Source organism: Centrocercus urophasianus, unplaced genomic scaffold, assembly GCF_019232065.1.
Source record: "Centrocercus urophasianus isolate 14NV4802_14NV808 unplaced genomic scaffold, USGS_Curo_1.0 seq_16, whole genome shotgun sequence".
NCBI lineage: Eukaryota > Metazoa > Chordata > Aves > Galliformes > Phasianidae > Centrocercus > Centrocercus urophasianus.
In genome coordinates, this window is record NW_024884711.1 from 20,110,328 (window position 1) to 20,136,670 (window position 26,343).

The 26,343-nt window shown below is 38.1% G+C and overlaps 1 protein-coding gene across 3 annotated transcripts in view; it reads left to right on the plus strand.

Annotated features, from left to right (window-relative positions):
- CRPPA (CDP-L-ribitol pyrophosphorylase A) overlaps positions 1 to 25,115 on the plus strand; it is a 107,001-nt gene extending 81,886 nt beyond the window's left edge. For 2 of the 3 annotated variants that reach the window (XM_042817539.1, XM_042817541.1), the window contains exon 10: positions 22,671 to 25,115. In XM_042817539.1, coding sequence (XP_042673473.1) covers positions 22,671 to 22,775 — 105 coding nt within the window. In that variant the 3' untranslated portion in view covers positions 22,776 to 25,115. Of the gene's footprint in view, positions 1 to 4,554; positions 4,702 to 22,670 lie in introns of those variants that run through there. The other variant, XM_042817540.1, reaches the window with a different exon arrangement.
- Positions 25,116 to 26,343: the final 1,228 nt, after the last annotated feature.

Consider the following 26,343-nt stretch of genomic DNA (forward strand, 5'->3'; position numbering starts at 1 on the left):
GCTTGTTCTGGGGCTCAGATTTGAAGTGGTCTGAATTATAATTTCCAAAATCTGCAGTGTGTGACTGCAGGGTCCTCAGCAGCAACTGCATTGTTCTATTGACCTGTTCCTGTTGTGGTGATTTAGTGAAGAAATCTGGCTTTAGGAAGCTGCCGGAGGTGTTCAGTTTCTGTCAAAATATCAATCCAAGTCTTCTGGTACATGGGCTTCATGTACACATGAGCTTTGTGCACTCATGGGCTCTCCTGCCTTGAAAATCAGCAGCATTGTCCTTCTGATAGGCAAATGGACCCTTTCCATTGATCCATTCAGCAGTGAAACCACCTATTACCTTCTATTATTTACTCCAGATTACACTCATTTCCTTTTCCGTCTCATCATCACTCAAATTCTGGCTGAACTGCTGTGCCTCTGGGCTACTGGTACTGAGTAGAGGAGGGCTGGAATGAGTTGTGTTTCAATAAGTGAAACCTAAAAAGCTTTGATCCTGCTAGTACAGAGGTTGCTCCTGGGTGAAGACGTCTCCCAGTCCAGGAAAAATCATGAAATTTTAGAATGGCTTCTGTTGGAAGGGATTGTAAAGATCATCCAAGTCCAACTCCCCTGCTGTGGACAGGGTTGAGACCTACTAGGTCAGTCTGCCCAGGGCCCCATCCAGTCCTGGCTTTGGGTACCTTGAGCACCTTCAGGGATGGGGGCATCCACAGCTTCTCTGGGCAACCTGTTCCAGTTCTTCATCAGTAAACTCCACATCTGTTAGTTCTTTTGCCCTCCATGCCCCTCACAGATGTGGTCTCGCTCTCATGAAAGCATTTAGTGTTCAAACAGTTATTCTTCCAAGGGATTCTGTGCCAGATGAAAGGGTCTGTGAAATGGATCTTTTTCTCTCTTGCTAGTAGTTATTTTGGAATGGAAAGCAAAATACACTGTGAAAGATACTTTGCATAGTGTATCTTTTAGCTAATTTACTATTTTGCTCATTGGATGAACTGTTTGAGTCAAGCTTCTTATAATGTAAGAAATAACTGCCAGCTCTTCTTTTGTTTCTTCTTTTTTTTTTTCATTGCTTCGAGCAAATATATTATTTTGATATTTAAATAATTGGCAACAGAAAGTTGCCAGTTACTAGAAAATTTGCAGTGAATCATCAACTCAGGCATTCATTTATTAGGAGGTGAAGGGAACTGTTAAATATCTCCAGATGTTATTTTGTTCATATCCTTCATCAAAAGAAAATATCAGCAGTGCTAAATTCTGAGCAGGCTGGCCTGAACAGGTAGCATTGCTCAAATATTGATAATTAGAAATACTTCCTGACATTTCCCAAAGTGCACTGAGTGCTCTCCACTGTGTACATGTGGTACCTGGAGACATTCTACAGCATACCCAGGAGTAGTGCAATCCAGAGCAGAGCTGGGGGCTGTTTCAGCACAGCTCATATTGTACGCTGAGCCAATCAGCCAGGACAGACCCAAGCTGCCTTTTGGGTGTCTGTGGTGTGATTGCTAGGACAGGAGGGCAACAATTTTGAATAGCTTTATACAGCGATTTGGATTCTAATAATCAGATGTCATTAAATGCTTTTCTTTTAACTTTAAATACCTGTCTCACAATGTATACAAGCTAAGTGATTGTTGCCTTTCTAATTTAATGAGCATTTATAAGCCTCATCTGTGAATAGTCTAACCTATCAGGCATTTGTTAAACAGCATCTCCATAAAAGCTTCTTAAACTTTGATTTTCAGTCTACCACAATGAAAATATAGTTAAAACTTCATTATAATGGGGACTGCACTCCTCAGTCAAGGCTGTAGTAAGTTTGTCAGTGTCTACCTTAACTTTACTAGCGAAGCTGAACTTCATGTGTGCTGCTGTTTAGAGCGCACTGCTCGGAGTTTTAAAACGCTTGACCTTCAGCTTGATCCCATACTTTCAGCAGTATATGATCAACTGAATGCTGTATAACAGTAGTATAATGCTAGTTTTAAATCTAGCCAGAACAAGATTTACTTCTGGAATATTAAGTTACTACCACAATGTTGTGTGCAAATACCTTACAAAGTTTTCCTGTGCCCAGATTAAGAACACTGCCAACTATTGCAGGAAAGCTAAAATGTTATTTTGTGTTGAATGCCAGCTTGCAGAGGGAGCTGTTAGCTCCAAAATCTTTGGCACTTATTGCTCCACCCCAACAGCATCTGAAACAACATTATTGGGCGTATATGATGTTTACATAATCACAGATAGGAAAAACTAATTGGGGCATTCATGTCTTTGTGTGGTAATACAGAATGAGATTACCAAAGGCTGATTGTTCATTGACATACTGTATTTCCAATGATTTACACTGAACATATCATGTTTAAATCACATATGTGCCTCAGTTTAAACAAGTAGGACTGTGCTTAATATGAATGTCAGAGTTTAAAAAATTTCCGCATATAGCGCATAGTCTGTAGATTTTGCAACTATAATAGAGCAGAATGTCATTGTAAAAATACAAAATTTTCTCTAAGAATGCTCTTTTTTGGATATAATGAACCACTGTAGATTTAAATTTATCACTTAGTTTTGCGGGGCTTCCTTGTGACAGTGAAATGCCCTCGGAAGTAGGTAGACTGGCATACAGCGTTTCCTTACATTTGCACAATATACAAAATTTCAGAATGTAAAAATTAAATTGAAGACAACTGAAGACTGTAAGACAAGTCTTTAAGAAAATGTGTTACTTACCTTTAGCACTTTTCCCTAAATAAGTAAAGACAGTAAGTAATAGTAAATTGAAAACAAACCTGCAAGATGTGAAGTGAGTTGAGGAAGATAAACTTTCTTCTGTGAGAAACTGTTATAATTCTTCAGAGGTAAAATAAAAAAAAAACAACCCTCTTTTTAGGTATAATTTGTAACAATTTTAAATCTATCAAGTTACATTGTAATTCTCAGTGCACGGGGAGACAGCCAATGCTAGTATGGAGTTACATAGTTTGTTAATAGAACAATATTTTTTGTAATGCATTGTTTCAGTGACAATTCAAGTAATAATTTCACAAATTATCTTTCATTACCAAAATCAGATTAGGCGGCGATTTATGAAGAATAAAAATCCATGAGTCTTCATTTAGTGTCTTTTTGCTTATATATCACATCAAGTTATTTTCTCCTTTAGAGGAGATTTTTTAAAATGCCTTTCTTTTTTTAAGTGTCTTCACACAAGATTTTTTCTCATGTAAATTATTTCAGATCTGCAGCAGATGCAGAATGCTCTATGGAATGCGAAATGAAACAAAACACGTTCCTTTCCATGCTACGTTCACCTGGTCGGGAAATCCAACTATAATGCTCAAACAAGTTGTTGGCTCCTGATCTTAAATCACTTCATAGGAAAGAAGAGATTCCTTTATGACTGTAAGGGGAGTGAAGGAGAAACAGAAATCCTGATTTAGTTAACAGTTTTTGCATGTATTGTTGGGTTGGAGTAAGCCAGACAGCTTAGAGAAAGCACACAGGGATTTAGCAGGTTTTAGGCCTAGAGATTCTACTTTTTAGCAGTCTGGTGCCTAACTAGACTATCTGAGGACTATGGTGTTAAAAATGCACGCACCACTCATTGGTGTCTTTGAATGTTGAAAGTTATGCTTGTGGACTGCACTACTATTTTTCTTATCAAGATTGAATGCAAATCAAGCCCTTCTACAACTTGGTGTCCAAATCTCAACAGTTTTTGGAACCTGTCATCTCATTTAAGGGTGAATTTTTGTATATACGTAAAGAACTGTTCTCTCATTGCTTGGTCTTGCAGTTCTTCATTTCCTGTGGATTGTGTCAATCTGGTTTTCCATGTTTTAGTTCATAACAGAAAGTGCATTTCTCTGTATGCACCTTGTGACAGACAAACTGAGGATGCTTTTCGTCTTTCATAATGCAATCAGATAGAAGTTAGCCTTTAATTCAGTTAGCCATCAAAAAGCCATCTGTATTAGAACAGAGACAAATAAACATCAGGAAACAAAAGCTGAAAGCTGAAGAAATTCGCAACTGGATGCTGAGAGAACATGGTCGGTAGACAGAAGGCTTGTGTTGCCATTGTTGTTTCTCTCTCAGTCCCGATCATTTATTCAGAAAGAAGGTTCACTGGCCCTCATTGCCTGTAGTTACAACTCAGAACCTCAAAGCCAAAATGACAAAAGTATGCCATACAGTATCATTTTCTGCTTAGTCTTACCTGAGAAGGGAATCAAAATCACCTGTTAATTTTCTGCACAGGTTGGGATTTTCTTAGAAGCTGGGAGTCACCTGAAGTATAACTTTTTTTGCAATTTATCCACTTCCTGACTCAATAGCAAAGAGGGGACAAAGCCTTGTCCTCCCTGACCTCTCGTTTGACATTTGTGTTCCAAAAGCGTTGTTGCCTGCTGGCATAGATTGGAAGTACACAGTTGTAAGATAAATTGAAGGCAAAGTGAAAGATTAATGAATTTTGTTAATTCTTAGCTCGTCTTTTCTTTTACTTTGCTTTACACTTAGTCTTTGTGACTTTGCTTATCCCACACACAGGATGCCTATGAGCTCTGTGCCAGAGGTAAGAATTGTGTTCTTTATGGAAGGTAATCCATATAGTAAATGAAGAAACTTGTGTGCTGTGGGGTAAGTGGGATTACAGGTATGCTTCCACTTTCTTGAAATTCTACTTTGTGTTAGTGATGGGAGAAAATAATTTAAAAGCGAATATAATCCTGAGGCATTGTTCAGAAAATGTTCAAGCCAAAAACAGCGAGTGATTGCTGGGCTTTCAAGTTCAGTGAGCCAGATTGTGATTGCTTACAGGGCAAGCAGAAATAGCAAAAACTTAGTTATTTCTATCTGTAAATATCCATATTTTTCTATGGCTAGCGCTGGACACTTAACATAAAGCTGATTCACTCTGTTGAATGTTTAGCTTCATTGAGTGTTTCAATTACACGATTAAAGTAGCCTATGCAGTTAGAGGTTTTTGGAGAAAAGCAAAACAAGCATTAAAAAGAATAGCAAACAATGAGCTCTGCTCCAAAAGTAATGTTCCCATTTTATTGTGTCAGCCCATACTGTCAGAAGCAGATGTTAGTGGTATGGAAGTAGAGTTTGAACATTGCCACCAGTATTCCTTTATGTTTTGTTGCTATGTGACAAATGGCAGCTGAGGGGCAGTCTGACAAAACGCTGTCTGACATGGAAGTGTGTATGAAGCAAAGGTGCGCAGCTGAAATCCTTAACGTGGAAAAATTTGTACCCACTGACATTCATCAGCAGTTGAGCACTTAAGAAGACGGAACATATGAGAGTAGTGAAAGCTGGACTGCACGGACAACGTTTTCCTAGCAGTGATGCCATCATAGCTGCTGTGAAACGGTGGGTCACTTCTGCTGGTGCAGATTTATATGAGTGCAGCGTTCAGGCTCTTACTGGCAAGAATGCAGAGCTCATGGTGGTGACTGTCAAAAAGAGTGTTCTGTAGCTGAGGATTTGCTCTATCAAATGGTGTTATTGTGCTGTTTGTATCTGTTGTAGTTTCCGTGGAAATAAATAGGAGGCGTACGTTCAGAGCAACATTTTGTAGCATCTAGCAAAGTCTTCTTTAGATTTAAAGATTCAGAGACTGGCTTTTAACTGAATCCATGTGAATACACGTCCTGGATTTTGATCTTTTGATCCCAAATTAGTACTGTTTTGTAATTTTGAACTTTTTGAAATATTTTCAAATATAATAGAGACCATATGGATGCATGATATATAAATTGTGGGTGCCAGCAGAGTCTCATAATTATGCAGCATTTTTGCTTTTTAGTGTTTATGAGAGTAATAGCTGTTTTTTATCTGAACTGTGTTTTTGTTTGTCTAATATGTTAAGAAATTGAAAGCAAACTGATAGGAACTGCCATTACAAATAGCTTCAGTGTTCCTGATAAAATTAGTGTGCTGGAGTTGGTGTGCAATGAGATCATTCACAAATAAATATGTGGCCTTGTTTTCTTTATTTCTGAGTTTATTTTTTATTTTATATCTGTAATATAATCCAGGCATTTCTGTTCAAAACAATACTTCTTGTGTGGTAAAACTCAGTAGGTATTTAGTCTCATGCCTACTAGAGGCAATTTTTAATTGTCTTGAAATACAATGCTTGTCATAACCTATTAAAGTTTATGTATTATCTATTGTGTAAATACAGCTCTGGTTCCTTTAAACGCATACTGAAGTTGCAGTAGAAAGTAACATTACAGTGGTCAGCTCTTGGGCTTAGAAAATCGTTATGACCCATAGCAACTTTCTCAGAACGTTATCAATTAAACATATTAAAGGATTGCTTGAGTAACTTGGCATTAGAGCTCCTGCTATTTACTGATGGCAGATCATGAATTACACAGCTGTTTTGGCCACTCAATACATTTACTTCAACAGCTGAAGAAATAAGGATTCTTTTACAAAGCTGTTTAAATTCTTTATTTCCCTAAATGAATTCTAATTACACAGAGTGATCTAGAAATGTTTTTGGATGGATGATTTTGGCCTAATTACACTTTTTTCTTATGAATCAGTCTGCATTTTAAAATATGTTCTTCCCAAGAATTGATTTGAATTTTTAAAGTAAAAGACTTCCTGATTAATGGTAAATGCTAATGCAAAATTATTAATATTTATTGATATTTATGATATACGAATGAAAACCACAATTTTTTTCTACCATTTTATACAACCGCATTTATTCTTTTGAGTTTATTTTAGCAAATTCTAGTGAATGTTGATCTTACTTAGTCACAGAATCATGTGAATTGGAAGGGACATTTAAAGGCCATTTAGTGCAACTCCCCTGCAGTGAACAGGAGCACCTGCAGCTAGATCAGGTTGCCCGGAGCCCTGTCCAGCCTCCCTTTGAAAGTCTCCGAGGATGGGGCATCCACCACTTCTCTGGGCAACCTGTTCCAGTGTCTCACCACCATTGCTGTAAAATACTTCTTCATAGAATCACCAAGGTTGGAAAAGACCTAAAAGATCACCCAGTCCAACCGTTCACCTATTCCCAATAGCTCCTACTAAACCATGTCCCTTAACACAACATCCAGCCTTTATATCCAGCCTTTCTTCCTTATATCCAACCTAAATCTCCCCTGTTTTAGTTTGAAATCTCTTCCCTTTGTCCTGTCACAACAGATCTTGCGAAAAAGTCTGTCCCCTTCTTTCTTAGTGCCCTCTTTAGGTACTGAAAGCCTACTACCAGATCTCCCCAGAGCCTTTTCCAGGCTGAACAGCCCCAGGTCTCTCAGAAGTTTTTTTTTCTAGCATGTTTCTATCACAGTTTACGTAAAAATATTTGCTGCAGCATCAAGATCATAAGACAAAGGAAATAACTAGGGCTTGAAGACAAGAATACTTTATCACATAAAGATTAGGTTAAAAAAAATCAGGAAATCTTTTCTGCTAGTGTCAGATTTGCTTAAAGGAAAGGATATATGGAAACCAGTGGGAAATAATCAAAAAGCAGTAAACTGAGAGAACGTGAGTTTTTAGGTCCCATCATTGGACTGAAGCTGGTCTCATGTAAAAGACAACTTGTGTTTTGTCAATGAACCTTGAAGAGAATGCATAACTCTCTTACAGTTGTTAGACTGGAACGGTGTTTGAGTCTTTGAAAGGGTACTCAGTAGCAAAAGTTCTCACAAAAGTCCCTAAAGTGTAAATTTCTAGACAATAATAGGAAGTTAACCTTTGTAGTTAATGTGAAGGAGACGTTGTGACTGAGGACACTGGGAGCGTTAAGAGACAAGGCTGTGGTGTGTATATAACACTGCAGACACAGTTCTGCTTACTGAATAGACAGTGGGTTTATGGAACTACAGCATACGGACTAAAAGCTGAGGCCGAGTGGGCACAAGGCAATTCAGTTCATTGAAGATAGAAGTGATACTGAGTAAAAAAAGGAATTAGTGGAAATGGAGTTTGAGATTGCTTCTTTTGTTGGGAGGAAACTTTTAAAGCATGGCCACAGAGAGCCAAACTACATGTTCATCTGATCAGTACAGGCTGAGGAGATGAACAGTGTGAAATAGTTGCTTGTGTATAAAGATGCATGAAGTTAAAGATGCAGGAAGTTAAAAATGCAACTGTGAAAGTGGAAGCAAATGCTGAAGCTGGAAGGAAAAAAGTGAGGAAAAGAGAAAAAGTTCTGCTTTCTAACTGAAGCACCCAGAAGTTTGTTCTTAGCAAATGCCTTATTTACTGGAGCAGCTAAACTAGTTTTTAAATACAGATAAGGCTTAAAGAAAGCTGCATTCCTTTTCCCTTTAAACAGACAAAGCTGTATCATTGCAATTCTATAGTCTGCAAGAGCTGAGCTCATATAGTGCTTGTTCAGAATCATAGTGGGGAAGCTACCTGTGCCATTCAGTGTTCTCATTTGAGCAACTCTACCATTTCATGAGTTATTTCTTCTGAGGATACAAATAAAAATACAAGAAAGAACCTAACAAAATTAAGCTACTATGTCTCCCTTAAACATAAATGTTAATACAATACTTTTTTTTTTTTTAAATGAAAGCACTGACTTTTAAAAACCAATTTAAAAATTCTCTGTAGTCTTGAAACTTACATCCATGATCTATAATGATTAACTGCAGTCAAAATTGCTATCAGGATGAAAACAGTTATTCTACTTTGCTTTCATTTTTAACAGGTAGTTTTAGAAAATAGTTCAAAAACTTTGTTGTGCTCTCTGAACTATTCCTAAGATTGTTATTAATATTATTACCAGCTCATATTTTAAAAATGCTTTGGAAATCCTGCAAGTGAATTATACAGATATTTATTTAATGTCTCGTATGTGTTCTTGCATCATTTGTAAATAATGACAATAGTATTATTTAGTTTTATTATTTAGTATTATGTCATTTATATTATTTAATATTATATTTAGTATTATTTAGCTGAATATCTATCTTCTAAGGAATGCCATAAAATTAAAGCACTCCAAATTCAGGCAGTCTACAAGGCACTGATATTGCCTCTTTCAGTCTTCCGTCTTGAAGAAAGGCAATCACCTTTTTTTGCGAGGAAGATGAATGCCTTTCACCGTGGAAGTAGCACAGATGATCCACAGGTTTTAAAGTGAAGAGTAAGTAATGTGAGTGATGTGGTAACATCATGTTTAGTCATGTCCATACAAACTTTAATGAAGTTCCTTAATCAAATACCTATCATGAGAAGGTATGAGAGAGATCTGAACTTATCTTTACAGATAGTCAAAGACATATTTGAAGTTGCAAGTATGCACAAGATGGTCTTAGGATGTTTTGAAAGGAAGCTTTGGTAATAACTTAATTGAAAGTCTTGAAGGTAGTAAAGCAGACTGTTCTGTAATGCACGTCAGGATGCCAGATACCTGAAGGACATCCTTGAGTGCTTATCTCATAGAAAGAGATGTGTTCATAACTACCAAAATATTTCATCTCTTTAATTTTTAATAAAGCATCTTAGTTATGGAGTACCATTAATCTTATGCTACAGCAACACGGATTGTGTTCCTTTATGTTTTTAAGCAGAGATAAGGAATTGTGAGACTAACTTTAAAGTAGCTTTTTCTTTCCCCTCTCCCCTTTCGCTTCTTTTCTTTTTCTAAAAACACAAAACCAAATTTTTGTTACTTCACAAGACTTTTGTCACTTGGATATTTTTTCATTTTGAGTGCCTTTATTTATGTATAGGGAGGCTATTGTGCTACATGTTTTGTGCTTCTGTTACCAGGCAAAAAGAAAGAGAAGCCTGTCTTGGCGTACTGTGAATTTATGTAAGAGAACGTCTGTAAGATCTATATTTTTGGTGTAGCTTGAATCTTGTAGCCTAAAAGGAAACAAGAAGCATAAAGTAAGCACATCTTCCACTTTAAAATTATATATATTTTTTGTTAAATTTGAAGGAATTGTACTAATTGCATTATCTGTTTTCTGTGTTTAATCTACAAGGCATGTTATTGGCCCTCTTCTGCCTTCCTATTACTGGGCTTATACTCAAGAGGAAGTTTCTTCTAGAACTTGGCTATTAGCCCCTCCAGCTGTGTGACTGTTTGATCAGCAGCCGTGGGCAGGAGGGATCTCTCCGTGCCATTCGAGCTATGGAGATGTGATCAGATTGGGGCCATCACAGCGTGGGCCACCTATGGACTACAGAAACCACATGAGAAAAGTGAAGAAGTGCATGTGGTCACTGTGTTGACATTTTGTGCTGTTCCAGTCAAACGTGCAATAAGTTAACTCACTTGAGGACTCTCTAGTTGTATCGTTAAGAGTCATGGTGTTCCCGTAAGCCCTGCTCATCTTTATTTATTGTTCATTATTCCATGAAAAGATACCCTGTGTCCTGGGCTCTCCAGTCTTCCCAGCATGTGGGAGCACTTTTGCCACAGTGGTTTCCCAGTGTGCTTTTATGATTCTTCTGTAATCTGTCTGCTAGATTTTACTCTGGATATTTGCAACTGTTTTTTGAGCCCAGTGCTTCTGTTCACGTCATACTTCAAATACCATCTTTACTTTAAAATTATTTTTTCAAAATTCATGTGCTTGGCACATTGCTTAGCTGAACTCTTTAACACGAACACGTGCTCTTTATTTACTGCTTTTATGCCATGAGCTATGCAAGACTGGCAAAGAACTAGAGAATGGAGAAATGGAGAGTTTAGAGTGGGTAATGTATTTTTGAATTATTGTTATTTTCTTATACATTCCATATTGGGACTCAGTTCATATCCCTACATCTCAGCAGTAGCCAGGAAGAGAAAACAGAGGTGAATCACAGAATGGCCCAGGTTGGAAGGGACTTCAAGGATCACGAATCTCAAACCACCTCCCCTCCCTGCCACCAACTTCCACATTTAATACTAGACCAGGCTGCCCAAGGCCCCATCCAAATTGGCCTTGAGCACCTCCAGGGACAGGGCATCCACAGCCTCTCTGGGCAGCCTGTTTCAGCACCTTACCATTCTCACAGTAAAGAATTTCCCCCTGACATCCAACCTGAATCTTCCCTCTTTCAACTTAAAACCATTTTCCCTTATCCTGCTGCTATCAACCCTTTCAAAAAATTGACTCCCCTCCTGTTTGTAGGCTCCCTTTAGGTACTGAAAGGCTGCAATGAGGTCTCCCTGCAGCCTTCTTTTCTACAGGCTGAAAAAGCCCAGCTCCCTCAGCCTGTCTTCATAGGGGAGGTGCTCCAGTCCCCTGACCATCTTTGTGCTCTCCTCTGGACCCACTCTAGAAGCTCTCTGTCTTTCTTGTACTGGGGACTCCAGACCTGGACACAGTACTGCAGATGGGACCTCATGAGGGTGGAGTGGAGAGGGACAATCACCTCCCTGAATGAGATGAGACATGAGTCATATCTAAAGGTCACTTGAATATTCTCAAAAAAGTAGAAGTTGAGTGCCGAGTTGAAATACATGGGATGGATATTCAATTCTGTGTGTTAATATATAATTGAAGAATGTTTTCAAATTTCATTGCATAACTTAAAAATGAAGTTTTTTAAGTCCCTCAAATAATGATGAGATGATGCAGCTTGAGAATTTCTTGCAAAGCAACTTGCTAGATTCAGTGAAGAACATCACATGATGGGAATCTGCTATCAGTGAACTTCTGGACAGCCAATCCTTCTCACTGTGTCTCACTAACAAATGCTGTCATTTGAGTTACTGTAAAGCTGCTTTTAAACTCATCTCTCAGAGTTTCTGAAGCGATTACATATTAGGTTTTCTAGAGCAAAATATGAAGTCTAAAGTTGTTTTGTTCTCTGTAAAGTCCCTGGGCTGCTAGCAGTGTAGTTCCTTTGGTTTATTTTTCTGTAACAAAAAATTGGAATGTATCCTTTACCCCACTGAACTGATGTTATCATCTGAAAAGTTTGGAAGCCGCAAGGCTGGGATGCGAACAATAGTACAGCACATGTGTATGCATACTTTGACCCTCAGAATCTCTTGGTTTTCGTTTCTTCCCCTGAGGAGAAGTTTTGACTTTGTTTTTTAATAGGCTATAGAGTTTTTTTCTTCTGAATCATCTCAAATTAATTATCTGTAATCAAGAGAAATGTTTCCAATCAGTAGTTACCGCAGCCATGAGCTTGCATTTCAGATTATTCACACTCTGTAGGAGTTATAGAATGAAGATTTTAATGACTGAACAGAACACTTACACTGAAATGGTTTTAGTCATGCCCCTGCTTCTTTTGGAGGCTGGGTATTTATTATGCATTATTTTCTGTATGAATTTAGCACCTAGAGGAGGAGGAAAAATGTGCTTTCAACTGAGTGAATGGGAAAAATGCTTAGATTTCCTCTGCACTGTTTTTCAGCACTCTCCAGGGATTCAGCTGCATCACTCATTCTTTCTGAGAACCTTTCCATTTTGTTACAGTTACAGCAATTAAAAGTTGCCCAGTCTTTCTTTATATCTCACAAACAGTATGTTACAAATTATGTAAACCCCCATCCTGCATATTTGTAGGCAGAAGTTTATTATCTGCGATAGCTAGAGCATTTACTGTGTTGTGCTGCATATTAGCAATTTAGATGTTTGCAGACTACTTCGTTCATTTTTTTTTTCTTGAAATAAGGTTCAAACAATATATGTTTTCAGTATTACACGGGGTAGAAAGGAAAAGCCTATAAATTTAAAATGTACTGTGTTAAATTTGCCATAAAGTATGTACTTTTTGCTCTTACTAGAAATTAATATGAAGAAGTGATATGTTGCTTTCTCTCTCCCTATTAGGTATTTTTTTGTCAGTAAGGATGGTGTAGTGCTGTAACAGTAAAGGGAAGCATTCAGATATGTGATGTTTACTTATGGGATGCCCTGTCCCAGTAGATACTCAAGGTCAGGCTAGACTGGGCTCTGGACAACCTAATCTAGCTGTAGGTGTCCCTGTTCATTGCAGGGGAGTTGAACTAGATCTTTAAATGTCCCTTCCAACTGATATGAGACTATGATTCTGTGATTATAATTTTATGATTACGCTGGTGATCTCAGATCATCATCACTGGGTAGAAATATGCTGTTAGGTTCTTTGAATGCTTTTTATTCTTTCATGCTGTATATGACACAATTTTCCTATCAAATAGAGCCTCTGGCATCGATAGTAATATCTCTTTAGAGGACTGAGATAGTTGTGTACTTAATCTAAAGGAACTGCTAAACAGACTTTGGATAAAATGTACTGGGTTATCCTAACAGAAGGTCAAGAAGAAGAGTTAGGGGTCTCCATTGACCTACTAAGTTGTAAATTATCTGAAATTGCAATTTATCTAGAGGTATTTTCTTTTATTCTAGTATTATGATGTACTTATTACTGTGTTATTCCTGTAATAATATGTTCCTTTTCTCTCAGTGGTAGCTTGATTACTGAGAAAAAGGTAAAGGATGATGAGTATGAAAATGAATCACTCCTTAAAAAATGTCTGGAACATTTTTGTATTTTAATTTGAGTAACATAATATCACTCTGTGCCTTCAAAAGTACATAGGAAAGGAAGAACTTTTCACGGAATTGCCTTAGGTTAGTTAGGAAGAAAGGGAAAATATTTTAATGTGGACTACTGAAGTATCGAAATATAAGCATTGCTCAACTTAAAGGAAAAGCTCTCCAAAGAACAAAGTGTCAAACACTTGCTTTCACCTTCTGCCTTTTCTCCTAGCTTGTTCCCCACCACTTCTCTCAGCTTTTTCTACACCTACATTTTTGCCTTCCTACATACTGCTGATTTCCTATAGCTTCCCTAGGGCTGCTCATCAAGTGACACTGAGTGTGGAAGTGCTGTATTTCTCAGCTTACAATAGGATAAAAATGGCTTAAAATCTGCTTAAACTCTGCTTCTGCTCTGCTACTGCCCCATCTGTCAAATCCATTCATACATGATGCAATTACTCCACTCTTGGTTGGTGGCTGGTGCACTCCAACAGTCTGCAAGTGATTTGCATGACTAGAGTGTTATAGTTTGCAGAAGGCTGGCACTACTCAACCGTTTCTCTGTATGCATGTGTGATGGGTCTGCTATGTATTCCTGGCCACCTGTGGGACTCATTGCCACAGCCTAACAAAATATGTATTTACTGACTCTTGCAGTGCAACAGGCAGCAGAATATCCACCACATACATGGAAAGAAAGCCTGTCATATGTTGCTGATGCTGTGAGGAAGAAGACTTGCATCCCACTCCCACATTAATTTGTCAGTGCTATTGGATTGTTCCAGAGCTTACTGGAAACCAGAGGAAAGACTTGGCCAGTCAACGTCACTCAGCTTTTCAGCAGCTTCCAATGGTGATTGTCAGAGGAGAATGCCAGTTTTCTGTGCACAAGGAGCATTTCATTTTTTCTGTGATGATAGTAAGAAGCAATTATCCCTTCCTCCTAAAAACTGTTGTGGTGTGTTTTACGAAGTTACCAGAGTGATATCTCACAGGACCTGTTAGGTAGAAGAGTAACATTCATTAACATTAATATGTTTCATATTATAATCTTATTTGGTGTCATACGGTGTTGAGAGACCATCTCTAAGAAACCTCAGACACGTAATACACTTCCAAATTTGCAGACAACCACGTATGCTAAATGGCTTATTCCTTTCCCAGTACATACAGGTGGCAGAATTGGCTGCTAATTCAAGCATCAGGTAGCTTTCTGAACAGCGTGGAGGGAAGGTGGTCATTAGCTGACTGTTCTGTCACTGCTCACCATTGCCAACAACTCAGATCAGATAGTGGTAAGTGCTGAATGAAACCTTGCTCAAGCTGCAGAGACTGAATATTCTGAAACTGCTCTTCACAGCAACCTTTTCAGAGAATTTTTGGTCCAGGAATTTTATGAATTATTTTGTATGATCCTGCTAAAATTTTTCATACAGGAAAAAAGTCCTTGGAGAGGGCAAGAACAAGGAAATACAGTGCCTAGGTAGGCAAAAAATGACAGAGGCACAGGCACCTGGCTTGTGTCTGCTCCAAGGCTGATCTCTTTTTTTATGTGAAAAGAATAAATCCAAGCAAGGGTTACAGAAAGCAGCTCGCAGTTGCCCCTCAGGCACCTGGACTAGCATCTAGGCTGGAATTTTGTCATCTTTCTCTTGAGGCATACACTATCTATCTCAGATGGGTCTCCCTTCACAGGAATTTTAGCCTCAGCCCACCAGAAGTGTGAGGGAGGGGCAATGGATTAATCAGACAAAGAAGGAAACTGAGGCAAACCCTTGTTACCTACATATTGCAGAACACAATAATGGAGATGTTTTAAAACTGCCCATTTAGGAGAATTCTGTGTATGCTGTTCATTCTTGAGAAAGTAATTAATTAGTTTTGTCCATGTTGTGCTTTTGTTTGTTTCTTTGTTCTAAACAAACACGTGTCATTTACGTTCTATTTTAACTCTGTGAATCTTAGGTCAGAAGATATGTGTAGCACTGGAGATGGACTTCTTACAGACTCCAGAAGATTTAAAATACTTGTCTATCAGTGTAACTATACACATTTTATGCGTTGATGGCTTTCTGTTTTCTTGTGGTAAAATACAGGTGGCGTGGTTAATGAGTAGTGCAGGACAGACTGGGAGATGCAGTGCAGTACTACACATCTATGTACAATTTGTCTGGATTTGGTTCAACTGTAGCATGCATTTGCAACTGTTTAACTGCAGCAAACTAACTCAGACGTATCAGAGTTTAAACTATTGGTTATTAAAACCTGGCTCCATTATCACACAGCTTGGTTTTTCTAGTGCTACTCAGTTCTCCACTGCATGCAGCACACTTGGATTTTCTGTTTCTATCCAATGATGGTGAAGAATCCATTGCATTTTCTTAGTTGAGTAAAGAAGCAAGACTGTAGATGCAAAGGTTGAGTTGTGGACCTGCTGCAGTATTTTTGAACCCAGCTACCTATCTGAACTCAAATGCTAGCTTATTTATGTGTTACTTGAAAGGAAAGCTAAAAATATTCAGAGAAATAGTTTTCTTATCTTTTAGGATGATCTGCATAGCTGTCTGCTTATTGAGGTAAATAGTTGCACTGATATTATGTATGAGAGTGCACTTATCAATAGATCCTTTGGCACATGGACTAAAAAATCTGATGTGGGAGCATTTGAAAAAGAAGGGGATTAATTTGTACTGTTACACAAATGGAAATTGCCTTAATTTGTGGATGCATGCCACTACATATTTTGAGTAGGAAAAAAAAGCTTCTTCATGAATCTGAGATTTGAATGAACACCAAATCATTTTATATTGTGAAAAATGACGTAAGTCCTCCCATATAATATTTTAGATTGAAAGAAAAGAAGAAGAAAGCGTCAAATAACGAGGCTTTTGACGCTGGTCTTTATTCTTGGTTTCTGTGCAGATAAAACAATATTGGTCTGTGTCATGAGGCAAATTTTTGGATGCACGTGGTTTGGCCAAAGTGTAACTTGCAGCACTGAGTAGAGATTTACACTACCGGCAGTTCTTGTGCTGCCAGAGTGGGTATTGCAATGCACTTGCCGGAACACAGGCCCTTTCAGCCATTTTCTACTTATGTACTTATGCCCTGTGGTGTGCCTGCTGTACACACAGGCCTATTCTGTGAAGGGGAGAAGTGAGCGTTCTTCATCAAGCCATCCTCTGCTGGATGCTGGTATTTTCCATGCAGTGGCAGGAATGTGAGATACAGCACAAGTGCTGCCTTGCAGTGTGATTTGTCTCTCTCTTTCCCTTTGTCATCCTGAAGTTTGTTGAGAGGGAAAGATTTCCGTAGAGCAGTTCGTGTTTTTTGTTTGTTTGTTGTTGTTTATAAATTTAAATGTGTGTTTATGTGGCAGCTACGTGGTGTTTGCACAGTGTTCTGGGGGGTAGATTTCTATGTATTCTTGATGCATTTGGGTTGAGAGAGAAAGGCACAGCTGTTACTTCACAGTGCTGCCTAGGACACATTTGTAATGGCAGGCCAGGGATGGTTCTCGTGTCCTAGGGCTAAGAGACACAGCATGTCTCATGCCCATATGGCGAAGCTCTCTTTTTCCCAAAAGAGGGTGGCCTCATTCAGCCTGCCTCGTGGGAGCAGTTCCTGGCCTGTGCTGTCCCCTGAACCGTGCCCAGCCATTGTCTGGGAACATGCTAGCAGGCGGGAGCCAAAGCTGTGCCAGGGAGCTGTCGCACAATGGAACGGCAAGGGCAAGGGCACGCCAGCGCCAGCACTGCTCTGGCCCCTTGCCTCTTCTGATGCAGATGCAACTGTATTCACATCGATGTGCCCTAAGTTTAACCCAATCTTTAAATCATGTTTTCAGGTTTCCTATCAGCTGAGTGATCAGGGCTAATGTTGCCGTCCTATTCATTTGTAGAAACGGTTTTAATGGTGAAGTCAAACAACATTATAGCAAAATGGAGTGCAAGTAATGGAATACAGCTGTTTTATTCTTTTGGAGCAGTGCAGTAAAAGGCAGAGGTAATACCTGCAGAGATATTTTTGGAGCTGAAGAGGAGGCTGTGTGTTTTTTGAGCTATGCTTAAATTGAACTAGTACATATGTAAATGGGAATGTGTGTATATGAAGTTACAGCTGGAAAAAAAAAATCCTGAACAGATTGAAGCAAGGAAATGAATCATGAGAATGTCAATAAATACGCAGATACCCTCACAGTTCCTTAAACAAATGCACATTTGTAAAGTATCACGTTGCGTGCTCCAAACACAACTTTAACTCTGTCCCAGTATCCATTTCCAGTCTTATTCTGCCAACCAGAAAACCCCTACTGTACATCAAATAAATTCTGAATGTGAGTTACAACCACCATACAATATGGTTATGTTGGAATACTTTTACTATTTAATAACAGACAAAGTGGATATTTTATTTTGGAATCAAAGTGCTGTGCTGTTATGTGGATTTATGGTTTATAAGGTTGGCAGAGTTTCTGAGTACTTTCTATTCCAAAGTACATAAATATAAAGTGGTAAAAGTTTTGTTTTTAGCTTATAAATGTAGTTAATCATCTGTTCAAACAATAAAAAAATTCTATTTATTAATGGCCAAGAAACGTTAGAGGTTTTTGGTTTTCCTTTTTTACGAGAGACTCATTTAAGTCAAATGGATGAAATGAATAGACAATGAATATCACAATGGTTTAGGGGGGATCATAGCACATTAGTAGATCATGTGGAACTTCAGTCATCAAAATTGTTGCTGCCTCTGGGTCTTATTTAAAGGTCATGGTCTTTTTTTAAAGATTTTGTTGATGAGTGAAAGAATTATTTGTGTTTGATCCATCCAGTGCATGCATGAATATGCACATGCTGAGTAGTGCACTGAAGTATGTTCTTCTCTTGGAGTTCGCCAAACTGAGCAGTGGGTGGGCAATAATGTGAGCGCTCTTGTGGGCTACATGAGCATTTGTATTGCTGCTTTTTTTCTGACATCCTGCTTTTTATCGTGGTTGCAGTACATCTGAACATGTCAGGCAGTTAGACATGTGAGGACCTGGTTCTGCTTGATTATTTGACTTCCTGCAACTAATAATGAGCTTTTTGAAAGATTTAGTACTATGCCATTGAATATAAAAGAGGCTTGGATTCCTGTATGTGCAATGGAGTTAGGTGTGGTAGATTAGATTTGTCCTGGCATCCTTATTGAAGCCTCCCTGTAGGCACCATCAGGTGTAATCAGCACCATTGCCAGAAATAACACTGCAGTGTCAAAAACATGGGTGTTTGAAGGGTATAGCCAGGAGACTTGAAGTATTCATGTATTTGCTTAAGTGTAGATTAATAAAGCTTCACAACATTCTTTTTCTTTCCTGTGTTGTTTAATCCTGTTATCTAAAGGCTTTTTGTATTCTTTATAAAAACTGCTGGCTTCTGAATTACCTGTAACTACTTAGGAAAAAATGAAATCCCATTGAAAATATGTGTTTAAATGCACAGTAAAGGCCTAAAAATGAAATAAATTCTTTGTAGGATTTAGAGAGGAAAGAATAGTGAAGATGCAACTTAACTATTGCCTCAGGAAGTCTTTCCCTTTTACTTTGAACAATGTGTTGTCTTTCAGTTGCTAAAATTTATTTTCCCATTTGCTTTCTGATGGATTGTACAGAATAGAATTGTTCATCCACAGTTAAATAATACTGCACAGACCATGACAGACACTACCACAGTGATTTCTAGCATGAGAGCAAGTTTTGATTCTCAGGAGGAAAGAACTTATACGATTATCTGGAAATTCCTGGAAGAGTCCACTTCATCAGGCTATTTTCTGCTTCTTTTCAGTAGCACGATGGCTGTGAGAATAAAGCAAGTTCAGATCAGCACATGCTTAACCTCTGCATGGCCAAACAATGTGCCTCAGTGCCAGTGCTGACCAGGAGGCCTGGCACTGCACCCTAGTCCTTGCACAGCTGGCCCTGAGGCCCGTGTGGGACTGTGTTATCAGGAAGGAGCCACAATGTAAATATAAATGCTAGTAACCCGTCTGGTGATCTCTTGCCCTTCTGAAAGCATCAGTACATCATATGTTATAAAGTTTGACTATCAGTTGTAACTGTAAAGAGTTAAGGATATGTTTCCTCTTACTTTTGTTGTCTTAAATTGGATAATGCGAGGGTTACTCCAAAAGTAATGCCGCCCTTTTGTTGTTGTTGGCCCATGACATTGGAGGCAGATATTGGTGGTATGGCAATAAAGGTTGAACCTTCCTGATGATATTCCTTTACGTTTTGTTGCTGTGTGACAGATAGTAGCAGAGGGGCAGTCTGACAGAATAGCGTGGAATCATAGAATCCTTAGACTTGAAAAGGACCTTTAAAGCTCATTCAGTCCAACTCCCCTGCAGTGAACGAGGACATCCACATCTAGATCACATTGCCTGCCTTTCCTTGAAAGTCTCCAGGGATGGGGCATCCACTGCATCTCTGGGCACCAGCATCTGACATAGAAGTGCATACGTAGCAAAAGCGTAGAATTGAATTCCTCTGTGCAGGAAAAACGGCACCCACTGACATTCATCAACACTTGCTGAGTTTGTAGAGACCAAACAGTGGATGTGTGAGCACAGTGAAACATGAAGTGTGCGGGCAGCATTTTCCTAACAACGATGCCCTCATAGCAGCTGTGAAACGGTAGGTCGTCTTCACTGGTGCAGGCTCTTGTTCATCTCTGGTGAAAATGCAGATATCCTGGTGGTGCTTATGCTGAAAAATAGTAATTTATGGACTTTGCTCTACCAAATGGTCTTATTGTACCCATTGCTGTGCTGTATTGCATGGGTTACAAATGCTATTCAGAATTCTTCGCGTGTCTTTCCTTCAGAACACAGAAGTTAGCAGTAAAGCCTTAGTTTTAGGTTTAGATTTATAAAAAGCTTTTTTTTTTTTCACTTTAAAATAATCTTATGGTTTCATTTTCATTCTCTCTTGTGGAAGCTAAATTTCTCTCTTGCTTCCTTTTATGTTCAAAAACTTAAATAATTTATTGCTGCAAAGGAATGCATACTGAATCCAGTAACCAACAGAGGATGTGGAAAGATTTATTGAGAGAAACATTAAGAGCATTCCTGGCCAGGTGCATTTTTTTTCTTTCTTTTTTTGTGAAATGGGAAAAAAGATACACACCTCCCGCCAACTTCAGAGATGGCTGAAAGCCCATTTGGAAAGCAGAGAGCGTGTGGTTGTGCACTCCTCAACACAAACTGAACAAAAGTTGATGAGGGGTGCAAAGAGGCTGGCACTGCTGGGCGGTGAGAAATGTGCTGCTAGATCTTGACAGTGACTGCAGTGTTCATGGTCTGAGTCGGGTGTATGCACATGGTTTGAACTCTCCTTGTACATAATATAACAACATTTATCCCTGGGAAAAGAGGATGGGAAAACTCCTACTAAACATGAATAGTGGGTTCAGAGTTCCTTCTTGTACCTTCAGTCCATGACAAAAGGTACTGAAGAAGCAGGTACACTTCTGCATTCTTTGCTTCACTGAATTCCCCTGCATTGCATAGCATGGAAGGGAAGCACTGCTCAGTAAATAGTAGACAATTTTTAGACCACTAGTAATTAATTTTGTTGCATATTAGAATATATAACATGAATTTGTGAAGAGTGTAATCTTTGGAGGGGCAGCAGTACAAATAGTAACCACTTACTTATTTGATGATTCTTAGGACAATCTGGTCAAATACAAATATTTTTTCCAAGAATAATGAAAAAATCAGGTAGTATACCCATTTACTTCTTTGTCATGCTTACTGGCTTTTACATAAAGCACAAAGTTAATGACAGCATTACAGTATATAATTCTGTGTAATATATAGTGTTTCAGCGATATCTTTCTTCCATCAGTTTTTCCTTCAGCCTCAACTTCTGAGACTACTGCTCCCCTTTGTAGTAGCTGATAGAGTATGTCCTTCCAGCAGCAGCCTTATTGCATAAAGCATTATGTTTTGTATAAATTGTTGAAGGTGTTTACTCTTTCTCTATTAAACCAAATTTCTTCAAAATGTCAAATGCAATTTCTTCCTTGATACAGCATCTTAGAGAAGTAGTGGTGGAAACATTTGGAATCAAACTATTCCGTCTCTACCCACTTCATATGTATCTAAATTGTTTTACAAGACCCCAGTGATGGAGTTTCTTGCTCTGACCAGTTATCTGTTCCTTTGTATTCCCCTCCTGACTTCTAATTTATATCCCAGTTCAAGTTCCCCTAAGCCTGATGCTTCCAGTATTATCCACTGTGCATATGGAGAACAGCTCTTGTTTTCTCTTTGTGGTTCACTTTCTGTATTTGAAACTCTTCTAGATTTTCCCTAGAGTTTTGTAGACCTTTCTTTTCATCTGTTGCTTCACACTAGTTGTTCCCTCCTTTTTTTCTATCCAAGAATGTGTCTGTGCCTGACTACACCTATCAGAATGTTCCCAATGTGCAAATGAAAAATGATACTGGTTGCAAGAGGCCAACCTATTATTGTCAGTACAATTAAGAAAACGTGCCAATTAGAAAAAGGACTTTTTTGAAATGTCAGCTGGAGTGCTCAGTTGGAAGCCTATCATCAAAGTGACATTTTGTTTTTCCTTCCTGTGTTAATCTGTTTACTTGCCTATCAAAACCAGGCTACTTATTAAGGTTATGGGATACGAAGTTCACTGTAAGCTACTGAAGTCCCAGTCCTTTGAATCTGTGAGTTGAAAGTAGGTTGTAAAATTGAGGTGAGATTTAGTGTGTACTGAAAATATGGGTCTTTAACTGTGCTACTTAATTAAATCATACGTTGTGTTTCAGTGATTTTGAGCCAAAATGTTGACTACGTTTTACATCTTAAAAATCAGTTACAAAGGACATGAGAGAATCAAACTTCTGTTTTCCTTTTCTCTGGGTATTTTGTATGAATTCCAACAATTGCAGTATATTCCTTTCTAAAATTATTTTCACTTTTTAAATCGTTGTGGAGATTGCAAAATTGGTATTGTTACACAATTGTGTTTCCTTAGAAAAAGAAGTTACAAAAGTTTTTCAACTAATAAGTGCAAATAAATGTTTTGATTTTTTTTTTTCAATTGCATACTTGTAATTTGTTGTTTAATATTTATTTCCTCCATTTTTTTTAATGTATTGCTTCCCCTGCTACCTTCTTTTTTTTTTTTTTTTCCAGGACTATTCCCCACTTCAGGAGACAGTAAATTCAGCTGCTGCTCTTACCATGGCACTAATAAAGGACAGGAACCCTGAGCTGACTGGCCAGCTTTTGGTAGCATAAGGTCATAAATCATTCGTAGCTTTTGGAAATGTTTCTTTGTCACCATTCATTCACCAAAGGTCTTGAATCATTTAATTTTTGATGAAAACTCTGGATTTATGACATTTGCTATTAAGCTCTTCTAACAACGTATTTTTGATACCTAAAATGCAAGTCTGATATTATGTAGAAAGTGTAAAATGAAAGTAATTCTGAAATACACTGGATATGTGCTTTGAAGAAAGATACCAAAACATTTTTTCTGAGGTACTGCTCATTTAACAGTGTTCACAGAGGACATCAAAATATTCAGTCTTCACGTAGAACTGTCTTTAACCCATGCATGTGTGTTATTTTGCATTAATGAATTAATCCTAAAACACAGCTTTTGTTCTTTAGATGAAATTATTTAACATTTGTTGCTATAAGTATTAATGAATATTTAATATACCGTATGGCCTTACTAACATCAGTGGAAATGCACATTGCAAAAAGTGTTTGTTAGGTCAGCTCTCTGTCCTCCATGGTATAAAGGGTAACCTTGGCACACGAAGAAAGATGTGCATGGGAACACTGAGGTGCTATAGCCTGGTTTTCTAGATCAGGTGTTCTCTGGCTGCAGCACTCCTTAGTACTAATACTGCTTCCAGTACCCATGTGCCATCATTCAGAACTAGCTCCAATAGCTTTTCTGAGTACAGTATTATCCACACTAGAAGTGTCCAGAGAACCTCCCCTTCCATCTGTCCTAAGTCCATCCAGTCTCCCTCTGACATCAGATAGGTCAGCTACTTGCTTACTGCTGTGCTTTCGTGAGTACAGTCTCTTATATCTAGGCACAAGGAAACTGTAAAGAATTCGCAATATCCTCGTGGATCCTAAATGTAGAACATAATTTAGTCAGGAAAAGGAAATGGGTTGGTCCAGTGGAGAGTGTCAATCTGCGTGGCATTCAGGATCAATCGTTCCCTTGTTAGGTAAACCTTTGAAAATCCATCTCAAATAAGATTTCTGATTCAACTCAGGAATTTGGCTCTCCATTATCCAGCAATGGATGTAGCTCAGCTATTCAAGAGGATAGAGGGAGAAAAGCTCTGATTGTCATTCAACAACAGAGATTGCCAATGCCAGCACTGAAAGAGATCCCAGCACTCCCACCAGGTTCCAGTCCCTCTGGTGTACGGACAAAACTGTGAGGATAGAATGAGATTTGAACTCTATCCCTCCCTTTTCCCCAGATCTCTAAATAACTGCCTAAAAATGGTTTACTAGTATCTGCTGAGACACCTCCCTCTTAAATTACTTTTAGAAGCTGATGTTGATCCAAAACTTTCTTCGTTATAGTAGTTGCAGCTGACTGTTCTGTATCCAAATCATACATTTTTTTTCTGCTAACACGGTTCTTATCATCTGCTTCCTTCTTTGATTTTCTCCTATCTAATTTGGTTAATAATTTGTCCTTTTCTGACATTGTACAATGTGGGCATTTATATTAGTTCAGTTTGTGGCCAATAAGACGTGTTTTATTCATATATATATTCATGCCTGTTCATATGCAGAGTAGTCAGATAAACTCAGAGGAAATATTTTATTATTAGTATCCATAATTTAACAGGACAACTTTCAAAAATAAGTTTTCTGAATTCACTTTTACAGTAATGAATTTTATGAAGGAATTTGTTTCACAGGCTTCTAAAGACATGATAGAAGATGTTTCTTTGACCATATTTTTTTTAATTCTTTGCTTTAAGACTTAACTACAATCTGTGATGTATTTTCCCCACATTATAATAAGCAAGTAAATTTTAAAAAAGCCCTTTATGTTTTCCTTCCACTCTAATATACACATTGAGATAAATTCTTAGCACTGGATTTTGGGTAAATTGTCATTTGCTTAAACAGAACCTTTTATTTTGTTGTATTGTTTTACTTATTATCTTAAAAGGATTTAAATCCAATTTAAAATGCCATTGCAATGAAGTGCTGCAAAGAAAAATGGTATCGTGATTGTTTATGAACTTCTTGTGAAAAGAGAACAACTGATGCCTATTAAGAAGTGCATTTCAGGTCCTCGAACATATTTAGTACTAAACTCATTGAAAGATTTATTAATGTACTGTTAATCATCACATTACGGATTTTTTTTTTTTTTTTAAATTTAACCATCATTTAAAATGATCTACAATCACTGAAAAATCCAATCTGCAGGAAGCCAAACACTACCAGCAGAACAACTAGAACACATCACAAGATAGTAGGGCAGCAGTAAAAAGAAAAAAAAAAGAAACTGGACTGTGAGTAATGCTATTGTATATCCAAACCAAAGTTAAATGCTGTCTTAGATGATTGCTAGTACTTACAATGGGAATAAAGATATAAAATGAAATTAAGAAACAGATTGATTGGTTTTTGTCTGTGCATAGCCTCTTACAAATAGCTATACACACAAGAAACTTGGCAGCCTTTTGTACACACATGCTGTTTTGAATTTAGCTAGTGAATCAGTCACTTTGCTTTGAACATTTGAGCAGAGATAACACAGAGTAAATAAAAGCTGAGACCCTGCCATCTCTGCTTACCTTACTCCCCAAACACTCTAATTAATATTCCGTTAGTAAAATGTTCACCAGTGGAGGGAACACAGAATCTGGCCCTAAGAATGTTTTTCATAGTTGTAAAGTTAAGTGAATTAGATTTGCGTATTGAAACTAATTCACTTCAAGCAGTGTCTAACATTATATCGTTTGTCTTACATCCCTTGATTAAAGAGTTTCTAGCTACAATGTTTTTCTTTAGTTTTCCAGGTTACCTAGCTTGAAAAGGTGGTCTCATGGTTCTGTGAAAGCTGCTGAAACAATGAAGAGGATTGAATACAGTTGCATTTAAAAAAAAAACAACAGCATAAAGAAATGAAGGGGAATATGACCCTATTCTAATCAGTGGCATAAATCTAGTTGACTTCAGAATATGAGGACTTCAGTTTGTCTTGGTAACTGACACAGGCTGCAGAACAAAAGCATGTCTGGAAGCCTTAAAGCCTCTAGTGCATTCAGATTTGTATTTGTACAACGTCTCCTCATCTCCACAGTACTGTTCCTGGTGCCCCCCCCAAACAGGAGCCTCCAAAGAACTGTCTGGTTCTCGATTACTGCTTAGCACTTTCCAATGATATGGCAACTTTTCCTGTATGTAGGTCACTGAAAATTAGAAGGTTCATAATTTGTTTTCTCTGATGCCGAGGGAGGTGGTGGAGTCACCCAACCCTGGAGGTCTTCAAAGAACATTTGGATGTTGTGTTGAGGGATATGGTTTAGTGAAAACTATTGGTGATAGGTGGTTGGTTGGACTGGATGATCTTGTAGGTCTTTTCCAACCTTGGTGATTCTGTAATTCTATTCTCTCAATTTTGGGCACCTTTTATACGAGTCATGGCTTTCTGTTTAGGTTTTATTTCAGAAGAAAAGCACATTTACTTCCAGATACATGAAAGCATTTGTTGTCTCATTTCTCCTTCCTCTTCATCCGTAACTTTGAGAACTGCTGGTTCATCTTACCAAGTTACCACCAGGATGTCAGGTAAAGCATGTCC